The sequence below is a fragment of the Oryzias latipes genome, chromosome 3 (genome assembly GCF_002234675.1).
Source record: "Oryzias latipes chromosome 3, ASM223467v1".
In the NCBI taxonomy this organism is placed as follows: Eukaryota; Metazoa; Chordata; class Actinopteri; order Beloniformes; family Adrianichthyidae; genus Oryzias; species Oryzias latipes.
Window position 1 is genome coordinate 27,570,421 of NC_019861.2, and position 16,161 is coordinate 27,586,581.

At 37.2% G+C, this 16,161-nt stretch overlaps 1 protein-coding gene across 3 annotated transcripts in view; it reads right to left on the reverse strand.

Moving 5' to 3' along the window:
* Positions 1-16,161, reverse strand: part of igdcc4 (immunoglobulin superfamily DCC subclass member 4) — a 54,735-nt gene that overhangs the window by 36,310 nt on the left and 2,264 nt on the right. For all 3 annotated transcript variants that reach the window (XM_023953617.1, XM_023953618.1, XM_023953619.1), the window contains exon 2: positions 328-642. In XM_023953617.1, coding sequence (XP_023809385.1) covers positions 328-642 — 315 coding nt within the window. The remainder of the gene's footprint in view (positions 1-327; positions 643-16,161) is intronic.

Genomic DNA, 16,161 nt, shown 5'->3' on the forward strand with positions numbered 1-16,161 from the left:
TTTAGGGGGAAAATATTTAGACTCCTTGAGAAAAGAATCTAAAGATCACTTTAACTCTTAAGGTTTTGTTTTTTTTTGCAGGGAAATGATCTGACTTGAAAATCTCTGAGCCCACAAGAAAAAGATGGTTATTTTGTGGGAGTACTGACTAAACGTTCAAAGCAATCTTTTTTGCAATTAAACCATAATCTGCTAGAATTATTGTACAAACTGACAAACATGAGGCTTCCTTTAATCAAGGTAATCAATAGACGATGCTGAGCCTCACACACAGTTACCAAGCCCTAAAAAAAACGTAGGCTAGTCCGAAATTAGCACAACACCTACTTGCTAGAAGCACATTTACGGTGCGGCTGGTCAGGGCTCCACGTGCGCTGGCGCTCACACAGCTGTAACTCCCTTCCACATCCTGGGGGGGCTGGCCATCTGTAGACGTGGGCTTCAGTAGGAGGGACTGGTTGACCATGAACTGCGAGTAGTCAGTTCCCTGAAGAGGCAGCAGCTGGCCATCCTTAAACCAGGAGATGTTGAAAGGTGTATCACTCGCCCCCAGGTTGCATTCCAGCAAGAGGCGCAAACCTGGCTCCAACACTACATGGCTGGGTCCGGCACCACAGCTGAGCTCCACTGAAACAGGCTTCTCTGTGAACCAAAGGAAGAAACACGTCAGGCTCTGCACCAGCAGACCAAAACCAGCTCAAGTACACACAACTGTAACTTTGCCTTACATTTGCTTCCAGCTTTAACAAATATTAGCAACCATTTTAGAGGAAAAATGTGCAATTGACTGCTCTCTGAACATTCCCATTGTTAAACACAAATGCAGTGATTTGTTTCAGTCTGACCGCAGATTCTGTTTTGCTCACTTCGACTCTGCATCATTTTCATCTACTTCAGTAAAGTTGGTCTTCTCACAGCAAGACTTTATGGAGTCAGTGCTGTTGGTAGCACGGGTGGAAACAGTGGTGCATTCCAGAGTAGGGGTGTTCTGGGGACACACACCAGACCAAACTCAAAGGAGGAGGAGCTCCCCAAATGAGATTGGTTCAGCTACATGGAAGGATTTGTGTGTCAGCAGCAAGACATTAAAGATGGTGAGACAGCGGAGTCCAAGCTGGAGAGGTTGATGGGGGTGTTGAGCTGCAATGTATTGAAACTGCTAAAGGCAAAGGAGACCGTTCTAAAAATGCCAGAAATCTACACATAGATGATATACAATAGAATTAAAGTACAAATTAACATCAAGTTCTACAATTGCTCATTTTGTCACTGCAATAATAATGGGACATCAAAATCTCCAAGTTTTCCAGCCTTTCAACAAACAGAAGATAAAATGCTGTACCTGGAAAATATTCCCTATTTTTAACTGGGGTTTTTTCAGTCTCGTTAAAAGAATATATAATTAATGTTGTAATATAATTTTTAATGAAGAAGCTGGAATCTCACTGAAAAAAAAGCAGGACTCAGTGACGAAGATGTTTCCTTGTATCTAAAACATCAGATCAAACCATCCAGGTACCACAAAATAAAGACTGACTGCACCATATTCCAAAAACTCGCGATATGCAATATTTGTAATCAAAATTGCGATGACGATGTAACTTGCGATAAACGAACAAACGGCAAAGAATCTAAACGCATCATTCCTATTTCACTGCAACTGTTTAATTTAAATAAGAGTCAAAATCCCTTAAATTATTCTTCAAATGACCCTCCTCTAATTAAGAGGGCAACATCTAACATAAAAGCTCCATCCCTTGGTCAACAACGTGAAGGGATCCATCTGATTGGTCAAATGCATAAATGGATTTATTCAATTCATGAAATAGTTCAAGTTGCCAAAAGATTGTTTTAGCACATTAACCATTTCGCTGGCTTTTGCAAAATGGATATTGCATTAAATTTGCAATTTATTGTGCAGGTCTACATAAAATATTACTAAACATTTATATTTTAAAAGATGGAAATAAACAAAACATTTATAATTAAATGAATTAGTGCTCCCAATGTCTCAAAGGTACACATGAACAGGCTTTAAAAACGTAATTTTAGGAGAGTTAATAATAGAGTCCTATAAACTTGTTTAAAAAATTGATAAAGTTACTAATTCTATTAGATGAAATGTTTGACACCAATGTCAATTCAATTTAAAACGATGACCTCACAATCCAATGCAGGATCCAATAATTCATTACCAAAAAAACTTTTTTTTCCACAATTATGCTATTTTTTTCTTATTTGACTGATAATTTAAACTTGGCCAAAGGCAAAAATAATTCAAAGTGCTTTACGTAAAACATTAAAAGAAACGTATGAAAGAATAAGGCAGTCATTATTTAAAAAAACGTGTAGATGAAAGTTAAAAAGAACTGAATTTATAGTAAGCTGAAATGAACAGTGCAGTTGTAAGCTTATGAAGGAAAATTGATAAAATGCAGCAGAGAACAGTTGGGTATTTAACCTGGATTTACATAAACTCAGCGTTTCAGCTGATCGAAGACTTCCATTGCATAGAAGCTGAATGCAGCTTCACCGTGCTTGGTTTTGATTCTAGGGACTGAGACAAGACTGGATCCAGAGGACTGGAGAGGTCTGGTTGATCAATCAGGTGTTTTGATGCTAAACCATTCAAAGCTTTATGAACCAGCAATAGCATTTTAAAGTCTGTCCCCTGGCAGACAGCCAGCCAGTGTAACTGGACTGATCTGGTCTACTATTTTGGTACTTGTGAGAACCAGAGCTGCAGAGTTCTAAACAAGCTGCCGTTTCCTGATTGAAAGCAAGAAAGCAACAATTTTAATCTTAAAAGAAGACATTTTGATGATAAAAGAATCGGTGTTATCGTTTGTTTTTTGTTGTTTTTTCCTTAGAGAAAAAAGAAAAATCACTTTAGGAATTTGTTGAGTTAATTTTACATCTGATCCATAAATATCAATTCATTTTAGCTAATTGAATATTTGAAAATCCAACCCCCATGAACTGCTTTAGAGAACTGATGGCAGCCTGAATGTTTCAGACTCACTCAAACAGAGTCTAACAGGATCCTTAAGGAGATTGAATGAGTGATGCTTTCCAGTTGGGAGCTTGAGAGCTGAGCAGTCAAACTGGAAAAAGGGGCTGAAGGTGATTTTAATAGAAGAGAGAGAAGAGAAGAGATCAAATATTTTATTCTTCAAGTCATTTTCCATTTTCTTCAGAATGAATTATAAGAAAAAGAAAATATATTTTTTATATACACTTAGATGAGGACCAATAACGTAATTGATGTCGTAAAGAGCTCCTTAAATGATTACACATTAAACATCTAATCCATATTTCGTTAAAGAAACATCCGGTTTTAAATGCTGTTTCCTCAATTATATGTGACAAATATCTTGCTTCTCCTTCTCTATCATTAAACTAATGAAGTTAATGGGAAATTAAATTTTTTGCTCTGATTTAATGAAGCCTGAACCCCACTAACTCCCAAATTATCACCCCTTAATGAAGAGGCGTAAACATTAACAGACGTCTTTAACGACGACATACAGGGCAAACACACAAGAGATACACACTACAAAATAAAACAGAGCGTCTGCACACACATACATCACCTGCACACCTCTTTACCTCCCCTATCATGTTTAGATAATTAGCTTTAATTCAGTCATTAAAACATTAGCAGCCATTTTCCACCCCACTGCCACTGGGTGAAAGCTGCATCTCCCCTTAAAGTGGTTTTGAAGGTATGATCGCTTCAAGAAAAACAAGAAAGCACCAAGATTCTTTTGTGCGAGGCTGTCACCTCAAAGCAAAGTAAAACTAAATATAACATAAGAAGTAAAACATGAACATGAATGCAGTTGACAAAAGCTACTAAAAATAATTTCATTAACTGCAGTCCTTCATGAACGAAGGTCCTGACAGCATATTTCACATTTAAAGGGGTCCATGCATCATCTGGGAATGAAACGCTCAATATTCATGCAAATCTTCAGCAGACACCTTGGCATGTCCTACATATGCTGTTGCACACAAGCAGTGTGCATACGCACACAACAACACACTCAAAGAGGCCTGCAAGCCTGCACAACTGCCAGTGTCTTTTGAGGACACAGCGGTGGAACAGAGTGATTCGGCAAAATAGCCCTTTTGCACTTGTACAAGTTGGAGCTGCAGAAAAAGAAAAGGCTGCACACAGTAGCGGTTGAGCAGTCTGAGTGGTAGTGAAAAGATTATAATGGTAGTGAGCCAACAGGTTCATAGCTCAAAGTAGAGCGAGGACAGCTGCTTAAAAAAACAAAAAACATGTGGGGGCTGACAGCAGCTCTTACTTTTTTGCTTGGCATAGACAAATATGCAGAGACATCGGCACACAGGTACTTTTTTCAAATTAAATGTCAAGCTAAGACAGGGAAGACTAATGAATAAAAAAAAAGCGGATCTCCGTTTCAGAGAGCAACAACGTCATAAAAGAGGCAAAGAAAGACTTTAAGTGGTATTGCTTTTGAAACCATTAACACTTGTATCATGAGCCAAGTTTTTTTACATCACACTTTCACCAATGTCATAGAAAACATAAAGAGGAAAAGGAGAAGGAGATTGAAGCGACAGTGACTCTCTGTCATCACACTGAACGTTCAGTGAACTCCAGCCCTCAGCTCAAGTTTCCACACTCTCGTAAAGGGAATATATTAGGTCCTTTTTGTTAAAGGCGACACTCTTTCCTAAGAAACAAAGAGAAGTGTTTGTAATCCAACAGCTAAAGTAGAAGGTCATAATCTTCATGTTAGCCATTTTTTCCCACCTCTAACCCCAACTGTCAATAACGATAAAGTCAGCCTCTTCACTTCTGTGTATTTATGAGAAAAGTATTTCATGAACATGGAGATGCAAGAATGGTTCTATGACCTGATCTGAACTTTGCTGTTGTGGTGCTGTGGCTAAAAAAATTTAATCATTCCTGAACATGACAAACATACTCAGAAGTCAGGTTAAATTCTGATTAATGAGCGATCTCACAAGGTAAACTAAGCACCCAGGAAGAGGTCAATAAATGTTTTAAATTAATAACAAGATAATATATTATTAAAGAATTCATTGATAATTATAAAATGTATAATAATGAAACTATATCAATTCAATAATGTTTTATGTTTTGCTAAAAAATAACTTACATTTTCATACCAGTTTAAAATCAAAATTAGCTGGTCAGTTCACCATCAAATTAAAGGTGGTTCATTCCACATGCTGGTCTGTTTCCATTCATTCTGTGAAATGTCGTATTTTTACAATACAACCTTAATTATATAAGGTATAATTACCTTTGTAATCTGATTTAATATGCAGGACAACTATATGGGGGTAATGTGTTTTGTGAAATTAATAATTTCACTTTATTATCAATTTATCGGTAACTTTGATTTCAAGGCGTGTTTTAACCAAAGAGTGCTGTTTTGCCCCTCTACTTTTGAAAAAGTAAGGTTGATGATGTCATTCCAGAAAAGATTGCAATAATTGTTTTTGTATGACCACAATCTATTTGTTACATTTCCAAAACACACAAAATAAACACCAAAATAAAAAGAATCTTTGTTGAATTTGATAAAACCAGCAATGAAATAGCATTTTGCAATCATAGATATTTACAACACTGCATGGATGGATATCTCTGACATCACCTATTATGTTATTGCACTCCCAAAATAAAGCCTGAATAAGGTTTGAAGCTCTGTTGGGCCTATGAGCACACAAAAATAGCTGAGCAATTCCCTGCAAACTGAACACAATTCCCAGAATACAGAAAGAATATAGAGATTTGATCTCTTCGAGATGACTCTAGATTTTGGGAGATGAGCCCAAAACATCCTATTTGCAGGGTGGGAGGAAGGCATCCTGAAAAGATGCAAGAAACCTTTTAACCTGCTTCAACTAGAGCAGATGCAGCAAACCCATCAGATCACATTTATCAAATTAGAGTCAAAAAGAGAACAGATTGGAAGAATGTTTGTGACTAAACTGAAGTAGATGAAGACAATCAGATAACAGACATTGTTGAGGAACGGTCTGTGAAGAGCTCCACATCTGACTTTGACTGGTTTCCCCGTGTAGTTGCTGTATTACTATAGTAAACTTGTTTCAGGAGGATGTTTGCATGATGTATATTAAGATCCTGCAATATTTTAATCCAGGGCTCTTCTGACTTTTTTCTCTCCAAGCAAGCTCACATTATTGGCCACAGAAAAAAAACCAGAAGCACTTACATACAATCGGGACAAAAAACTACTCATCATTGATTTAACCATCACATCAATCGATATTTTCAAGCCAGAGTTGTGATAATGTGAGCACAGAAGCAACCACAAATAAACCCTGCAGGAACAGACTCTCAGGTTTCAGTGTGGATGTGGAGATGCAGCAGAAAACACTCAAAACCCCCTGCATTCTCAGCCACTGTCAAAATATTTAGACATGTATTCACTCATCTTAAAACTGTTCTGGAAAGGATTTTTGCAGAATTGAGCTGATGATATATCCCCTTCTTTAAATTGTTAGGCTTCTCAGAAAAAAAAAAAAAACCTAAATCTATCAATTAAGCAATGTGCAAAGCTGAACACTGAGTCACTGCACAATGTGAACAGCTGCAATCACAAACTGTGACCATTCCAGCTGTGTTTCCTGCCATGTCCACACTCCAGGGTTTTCTTTTTTTCTCTCTTACACTGTCATGGGCGCCACATCCACTCCCCAAAAGCCGAAGCACTGAATCAAATGCTTTCTCACGTTTATTCTTGAATCTGTACTTGTGTAACGCTCTCTCTCTCTAGTAGGAGCCTGTTTTCTTTGGATGTAGGCTGCTTCACCAAAATCTTGTTATAGTAAAGTTAGATCTTAAGATCAAAAGTACAAAGCAGATATTTCAATGTTTTTTTCAATTTTTCCATCTCAATTTTATTGGCATATTTCCAACAACCTGTTCAATAAGCCGATAAAACTAAATGATAAATTAGAAAAACGAAAAAAATAGCCAAACTATTTTTCATTATTTATATACATTTTATCTATGTAAAAGAACACATTTGGAGAATAATTTTTATGTAACAACCGTCAAACAAGATTTCCGTACTTCTGTTTTCCATCCTGCAGGTCTGTGGTAGTTTTACTAAATTTTATACAATTTTTTTATGGTATTCATATCATTTTTTTAAAGGTCAAATGGAGACACAACCAAAAACTTTTTTCTAATGTTGTGGGCACATTGGGGGTCAGTGACTCAGCCCCGCCCACGTCCAAAATCCTTGCAGCAGACTGCCAAAGAAGCATAATTTGTATTCATGCTCCCAGTTGCTGGCAGAGGGTTTACTCCTTCAATAAACTTATTTTTACAACTTTTCTGCACTTAATACATGCTGCACATTTATTTATACTGTCCAGTTGTAAACTTGCACTGATCTTGGTGTGTGTTTTAGGTGTCATTAATGAGGATCAAATATTGTCTTACAAACATTAAATTCCTCTACTCCTGTGAGTTTAAGTTAAAACTGGTGCAGAGAGAGGACATCTGATTCATTTTAATTATTCATTTGGTTTATTTCTAAAATTAAACCATTAAAATAAAAAGTTTGAATTGTTAATATTCTCTGAACTACTGACAAAACTTGGATAGATAGGAGAAAATGAGTCCTTAAGGAAGCATATTATCTTAATTTTGAAGATTTGTAATACTGTCTTCATCACATTGTTATAAGGACTCAAACATGGGGGGTATAATTGATGCAAGAAAGTCCTCAAAATTTTAAAAGCCTGTCATTTAAAAAGTCCATCAGGAAGAAAAAATTGCATTGGGTAAAATAAATACATGGGAAAAACTGCAAATATTTTTGGGTCTAACTGAAATTTCTTTTTCTTTTTTTTTAACTTGTCCTGTCCAACAGTTGGGCAAACAGATGAGAGCTGAAGGCCTCTTGTGTTGGACATATTTTACTTTTAATAATAATGGGGTTATGAATCTTCTGACAAACCAGAGGTATGTCTGAATAAACCCCTTTTTTAATCGAGGCCACACTTTATTAATTTTAATCATATTTGAAATTAGTTTTTGTTGGACCAGACCGAAAAGGAAAGGTAGGGAAGTAGAGAGAGGGATGTTAGAGGAGGGGGGGGGTTAGGAGGGTGATTATAGAAAGGGGGGGGGGGGTAAAATCATGAAGCAGCATAAAGCAACAAGTTTCTGGTTATCAGGGCTGCACGATATGAGGAACACTCGCAAAAACATACCTGTTGGTTCCAAAAATGTTCACATATCAACATGTACACAATACAAATATTGTTCACACACGGGCGATCACATCCGCAACCCAGGCCAGGGCCAGCAGGACCGCCCCGGAGCCCCCAAAGCCAGTGAGCAGGGAGGCATGAGGGGACAGAGAGTGCAAGCCCCAGCCCAACCAGAAGAGCAGGCCCCCTGCCGTGCCAGGAGGGCTGAAATTTCTAACTGCAGCAGACTGGCGACCTGTCCAAGATGTCTCCTAACTTGGCCCACAAGTTGTCTGGTTAGGCTCCGGCAACCCCGTGACCCCGAAAGGGACAAAACGGGTTTATAAAATGAATATGAATGGATGAATGAATGAATGAATGAATGAATGAATGAATGAATGAATGAATGAATGAATGAATGAATGAATGAATGAATGAATGAATGAATGAATGAATGAATGAATGAATGAATGAAATTTCTATTGGAATAACTTTTTGAAGAGATTTTGACTTTAACATGGACTGTCCCACTTAGGAAATTTGTATTTTGATGTCTTGTGAGTCTAAAACCTCATCAAAAATCTAATAAAGAATAAATCTAAATAAAAATATACTGATGAATTTCATGTGAGTATTCAAATTATAAGATGTCAAACCTCAAGTTTAGGAATTAAAGTGCATGGAATTAAGTGAGATAGCTCTCAGACCAGACAAGAGAACAATAGAAAGGATATATGAGGGACAGATAAGTGCTGTGTCCTAACCCCCCTGCTCTGTGTACCGTGTTCATTCATCCCAACCTGGATTCCTCCAATCACAAAGCAGCTTTCCTGCAAGCAGGGCCTCCCAGCAGCATGGGGCCTCCACATGAACATGTCAAGTGCCAGATGCACTTGCATGAGTCAGCATAGTTAGCAATAAAACGAACATGAAAATCAAAACAGAAGGGTCAAATCAGAAACGGTCCATTTACTCAGAAATGCCATTAGGGAAAGGTTAGTGACAATGGTCCACAAGACCAAATCTGTTAAAACGCTGGTTAGTGTATATATATTTAAAGGCTGACAACAATAGATAGTCAGAACTTAAGTTCAAAATCCCCTCCTGTCCCCACACAGTGACTTCAGAAAAAAAGGAAAAAAACACTACTCTTGTCTGCAAAGATCTAGAACATCCAACACAATGTCACAATGCATTCCCAAAAACTGATAATACATGACACATGCAACAAAGAAGAACTGAGCAAGCCTCAGATTCTGTTCACAGTAGGTTTGTCAGTGAGGACAGTATTCAATACAACTCAGAAGATAAAAGCAAGGCTGTGTTCTTCAAATGTTATACACCTTCAAAACAGAGTGGGGCAATGCAACCGCAACAGTGACTTGCTCTACAACTGCAGCAGACTAACTTTCTTATCAGTGTAACTTGAGAGAAAAGCCACTATGGCTCACCCACACAGCACACTCTAAAAGTGATGCAATTAAGCAAAATGTTAAGAAGAATTAAAGAAAGGCATTTCAGGATGGGGTGGTTAAGAAATATTTGGTAAGTTGGGGTAAAAAAGATGAATGTATGCTGATAATACTCAGACAAAGATAACAAGAACAGAGGTAAAAGGTTTTCAGTATGAGTTTAAATTATCAATGGACCCCAGTTTGAATCTCTTAATGGTTACCAGTGTATATAAAAAGAAAATATGTGTTTTTTGTTAAGGCCAAATGAAACTGATAGTGTTTTGTTTTTTCTAACAGCGCACTTCGTGTACCTGGTTGTCCTTTACTTGGAACAGCTCGATTCAACAATGTTGTCTTTTGCAGGAATTACTCTATACAAATGAACCTGCTTCAGTTTTTCACATCTTATTGTCAGCAGAATCGCAGGAGTGAACAACAGCCTTCTTTTCTTCTTTATTTAAGGTAAGCATTTATTGCAATATTTGTCATGTTTGGCAATTTGCATATTACACAGCTTGATATTGCGATATCGATAAATATGCGGTTTATTGTTTAGGCCTTTTGTGTATACTAGATTACAATAATTTGTCTCTCATCACAAGCAGCTTTCCAGTGAGTGGCACAGAGAGGTAAAGAGTGGTCCTTTCCCTGAATGAGCCTGTATCAGGCTTCTTTTTTTTTTTTTTTTACAAGAAGGGGAGTTGAATATCTTCTGGGAGTGATTATAACAACTGCAAAGCTCACCGCTCATCCACAAAGAAAAAAAGGCCATATTCATAGTCAACAAAGAGGCTCTCAGATTCATTAGTCATGCATATATTACAGAGAGAACATATGTGTGAATTGTAACAAACATGTCTCTGTTTTTAGTGCTCTAAAAGGAAAAGGAAATGTGTTGATCGTTGCAGAACAAGAGAAAGTTCTCTGACCAGTGAACGGCCTACAGTGCTTTTATTATCCTTTAACATGCTTGCATCCAAGTTCTGCTGTAGTAGTAATGGATCTGCTTAACTGATGCCATGTGCGTGAAGCTGTGCTGGTCCTAACGTTCCATCTAAAACATAAAAAGGCCACTGGGCCAATCTCAGCCTGCCTGAAGTCTTTGAAGTTGAGTTATTGTATTTTCATTTCCGTGGAATGTGCTTTTATGTACACACATGCCTTCGGCCTTACGCTTGACCTCAACCTTGTTACTACAGTAGCCCAGGGTGCAAAAACCTAATATTTGCAATACTAGCCCTATTTACTACGGTATTTAATTGGGGACTCAAGGATATCTTTAAGTTTGGGTTGGCAACGTCTGTAGTTTCGCTACAGAGTTTGTAACGTGGAAGGTTTTCTAGCAAACTGTTCTGCTCCTAATTCTAAGCTTTCTTTTTGGATCCCAGAGTTCCTCCACCAAATACAGAGTTTCTGAATAAACTTGTCTCATATTCCTCTCTGATGTAATTTCCTTTGCCACAACTTGTTTATTGACTGGAAAGCTGTTGATGGTTGTAAAGTTTTTGACTTGCACTGAAGAACTGGGATTATTCCTTTCATTAGGTAAACCCGGTTTACAGAGTTATTGACCATCCCTGAGCTGCCCTTGTTCACTGTTGGGCTAATGTATAGATGGATGATTTTTAAATATATTGAATATGTTCCTCTTAATTTGCCTGAACTTCATTTAAAAGAACTAAATAGACATTGTTTGATTAACTGACTGACACTGGTATTGTACCTCTATTATTCAATTTACCAATGCAATTTTCCTCTTCGACAAGAACAGTATAAACTATTTTGTCCAAAAAGTTCTCTTGTCGACTCTAAAAAAAAATGATTTTTTTTCATGGTTTTAGTGAATCCAATTATATAATTTGACCAAAAAAAATAGGTCTATCATGAGATTTATTCTTTTTTAATTTAGATTTTATAACAAAAGTGAACATTTAACTAATGATGCAAACTAAACACTAGAATGATGGCTGGGCTGAATATTAGGGTCTTGCAAGTGAAATTCCAGTCAGCTTAGTAAAAGTTTGTCTGATCATAATGTGATTTTTAAATTATTCGACTTTTAAATTAATTTTATAAAAAGAACAAGTTAGTGTATTTTATTCAACAGCAGAGAAATCAGGTTAACACATGGATATTTCTTTCAGAAAAGATATTTCCTGGTTTATCTAAGTTACTTAATAGTTGTCAAAACTTTGTGAACAAATCGTACCAGCCATAATACCCAGGGTAACGTTGAGCATCCAAGGCAAGTGCCATTCCCTCTTTATGGGGTAAAGAATTGACTGTATTGTGTATTTTGCAAAGAAAGGTTTTGTTAATAAACCTACTACAACTGCCATACATTCAATTTTGGTCAATAAATAGACAGCCCGACCAAAACTTATAGCCCCTTAGAGCACTTTCAGCAACCCATAAATACACATAGATGCAACAATAAAGTTTTCTTCAAAAATATTAATGCAGAAAATATCTTTTTAATTTTTCAGACAGTTTTTTGTATTGTAGGATTTCCTCACGTATCAATTCATTTACTGAAGATTAAATGACTCGACTTTCAATGGCCATACAGTACAAAGTTAAAGCTTGCACAAAATAAATTCACTGCATCACTTTGGCTAACCCAGAACCCAATTCTTTTGAGTTCACAAAAACAAAAAAATAAGAATTCACTCCAGAGGGTCCTCTCCTTATGCAGCATGAAACTACACATATAGGATGCAGTAAAAAAAAAAAAAGTCAGCATACTAATATTCCCTTTAAAGACAAAACTAGATGAAACTCATTCCAGGACATCATTAAATAATATGCATCCTAATTGAGAAAGAGCTCTCGAGGAAGGATCAACATGCCCCCACAAATTGTATTTAACACACATTCTCACACAGCAGCAAGCATGAAAACAGCGAGAAAACTGTAAACTAACAAACAGGCAGAAATACAATTTGCAAAACATGTACTTAGCTAGTCTCAGGAGGCAATTTAAAGGAGTCCAAGTAGCTCTGGATTTCAGGATGACAGACATCTGCACATGTATCAGAGGTGCTGAGAGTGTGTGATATGACTGGGCCCCAGGTTCAGCTATTAGCAGCTGCAAAATAAATCAATAACCACATTCACACAAATAAATCAGACACAGTTAGATGAAGCTATCAAAAAAGCTGTGACGGTAAAAAAAACAAAAAAACAAAAACAGGACGGGACAAGGGCTTACTTCACATCAAGATAAAACAACATTTCTTTTATAATGTTTTTTTTAGCATCTGCATACAATAATAGAAGCAAATGAATTTTCTGAGCTAGGTCTGTCAAACACAAGAGCTATAACCACAAAAGCAAATGCAAGTCATTCCGAAGACAGCATGTCGCTTGAACACAAGCACTGTTTATTATTCTGCAGGTTGAGCAGCTGTCATGCCGCTCTATACACAGTAAAGCCAAAACACTCTGCATCTTAAATGTGAGAGTAGGGTTCAGGAGGAGACATGGACGGTACTTTACAAAGATCCTGAACGTTTAAATAAATTCTACTTTCAGTCAGACAAAAACTGTTGCAGTAGAATACATTTATTTCACATACTTAATTTACATCTTAGTTGGCATTAACAAACTTTGATTGGCATAAGGCTCCGTACAATTCCATGAGATAATTTCCATAAACTTTAGGGTAAGAAACCCCGAACGGAGCCCACAGGTGGAAGCCGGGGAGGAGGGTGGGGCGACCAATGCAGCGCTGCGGTAAGAAAGAGAATGAACGGCTGCACACCTGGACTTAAATAGAACGCTGAACAGGTGAGTTAATTAACTACCGAATTAGGGGGGGGGGGGGGGGGGGGACTGCAGAGTTTTTGGCTGCCTGAAAGGTGAACTTGTTCGCTGTTTTAAAATAGTCTGCAGAACCACTAACTTGTATTTCAAACTAAATGTGGGACCATGTTATGGGATATACACCATGGGTGAAGCTGCAGTATTAAACAATCAAACATACGTAGAGGAAGGCTTGTAATTAAATTGAAAACCAAAAACTACATTTGAAGAACTTTATAAATATACAGAAACGTGTGCAGAATATGGACTGGGAACCCCAAGGTCAAAATGGGATACACCTCAGAAGGTGGTAGAGAATGAGAGACTTCCAGATCCAGACTGACAGGATGGTAATGGCGAACCAACCAGACATTGTAGTGGTGGATAAAGAACAGAGGAAAGCCGTTGTGGTGGACGTGGCAGTACCAAGCGATGGGAACATCAGGAAGAAGGAACATGAGAAACTGGAGAAATACCAGGGACTCAGAGAAGAACTGGAGAAAGCATGGAAAGTGAAGGTGAAATATACTGCGTGTGTGTATATATATATATATATATATATATACATATTTTTTTTTTTTTTTTTGTGTCACTCTATGTGTAAACCCGCATCCACGATGTTAAAGCTAAATGCTGGACCCTGCCCCACAGTACCATAGTGCAATGTGTGGAAGTCATTGTTGACTCAAAAGCCCATTTTCCACGAAGTTTAGAAAGGCACAGGATCCTTTCAGCAATAAAATCTTTACAGTTATTTACTCAGAGCTAAAACAAAACACTATTTGGCTTAATCTGTTTTTCTGTAAATTTTCTTACAAATGAAAAGCTGTCTTTTATGAGTCAAAGCAGAAAATGCACATATATTTTAAAGAAATTAAATAACTAGAGTCCACAAATAAAATATTTGGTTACAGGCTTAAGAACTACTCAAATTGTTTTTTTAATACATATTTTTGAAAGCCTTTTCTTGGAGCAAAAATAAATTAGATAAACTAAAAACAAATAGGGGAACTGCGCGTGTTTAACCATTGTTCATGTACTTAGAAGGCAGCAAATGGAATATTGGAGCCATAGGTAAATAGCTTAGACTATTCCCATGAGGAACATTGGTATCCCGGTGCAAAAACATTAAAATGCTTTTGACGGGTTTCTGTTGTTTGGTCTAAAATAGACTTTAAATTGATTTTTTTTTTAGATGCAACTTTCATGTTTAGCCACACTGTCTCTCTCTGTATCTAATGGGTTTCTTCCTTTTCCTATTATTCCTGGTTTCCATGTAGCAAAAGCAGTTTCAAGAACAGACGGTACAAACACCAGAAAAGGAAATACATGCAATTGCCGAGACCAGCTTTTGCTGTGGGATATATCTGCTTTTAAATAATTAAAGCAGGTACAAAAACATGAGCTATAGGAGATTTATACAGGAAAGAAAAAGACGCTAAAGTGTTTTCTTAATTGTAAATGATCTGATTTGACTTTCTTATCCTCCATCTCATGATTTTTCTGTCCCTCAGTTTGCTTCATTGAAGGACAAATCGCTCAAACAATAAAATTTAATGGTTATTTTGCATTTAGGCAAATTATTTTATTGTATTACTCTGTTCTGCAGCTCTGCTTCACTGAAAGATTTTTAAAGAGAAACTGAGGTATTTTTTTGGTTTGGTTTTCAGAACTAATAAAACAAGCTCTTAGCGTTTAAAAGTACCCTTTGCTCTCATATTTGCCCCACAGCCACAAACCAACTCAACCCTGCCCCAGAATCCTCTACAGCCCCCACTCATGACCCGCCTCCTTTCCCACCAACACCCACATTCATGCATGCTCCGCTTGTACAGTCTAACCCGATGCACACAACAACATGAAGTTATTACTATATTACTGGTTTGTATTAAGCCATGATGGCTTCTGTCCATTTGCTGCAGTGTTAGTGATGGTTAAGCTCATGAATACTAATCACATTTTGAGAACAAAGAAAAAAAAAAGGCACTGCAAATGTCATCAGTTCAATTTTGTTCAAAGTGTAATTTCTGGGCAAATCTCAAACTGTCTGGAAACTAACTAAATGTCACAACTGAAAATTTGCAGTGATAAATCTGCCTGTGTAAATAAACCCACGTCTTCCTGATCTTTCTTACAGATAACCTTCACACCAATTGACTTTTACTTGCAGGAGATTTCATCATCCGAATGTGATTGCCACCATGTGTGGTGCTGACTTTAGTGTCAGGAGGACCTCAGAGGAAGTAATTCTTTACTTCAACTCTGCCGGGGTCTGCCCTGCACTGTCGTCTAACTGTATGAATTGTATCTTGTGACCTTCTATTGCTGTATAAGACTGCAGTAAAGGAGGTGCACCTAAAATAACCCTCCCTTTATAATGTTCATAAGCCTAATTGAACAATGAATAATGAAACACGTGAGTTTAAATTGCAGTTTGTCAGAAGGAAGATTACGATTGCCCATGCATGGACCATGCAAGAACTGTAAAAACTCAGCTGAAAATATATATACAGTATATTGGTGCTGAAAGATATTGAAGCAATTCAGAGGATTTCTTCTAACATTTTTTAAGAAATCCAACTGCTATGTTCAGCCAGACTCCTTTTGTACACACAGGTAACCCATCAAAGTGCACAAAACTTTGCCAATCCTGTAGTTTTATTTACTG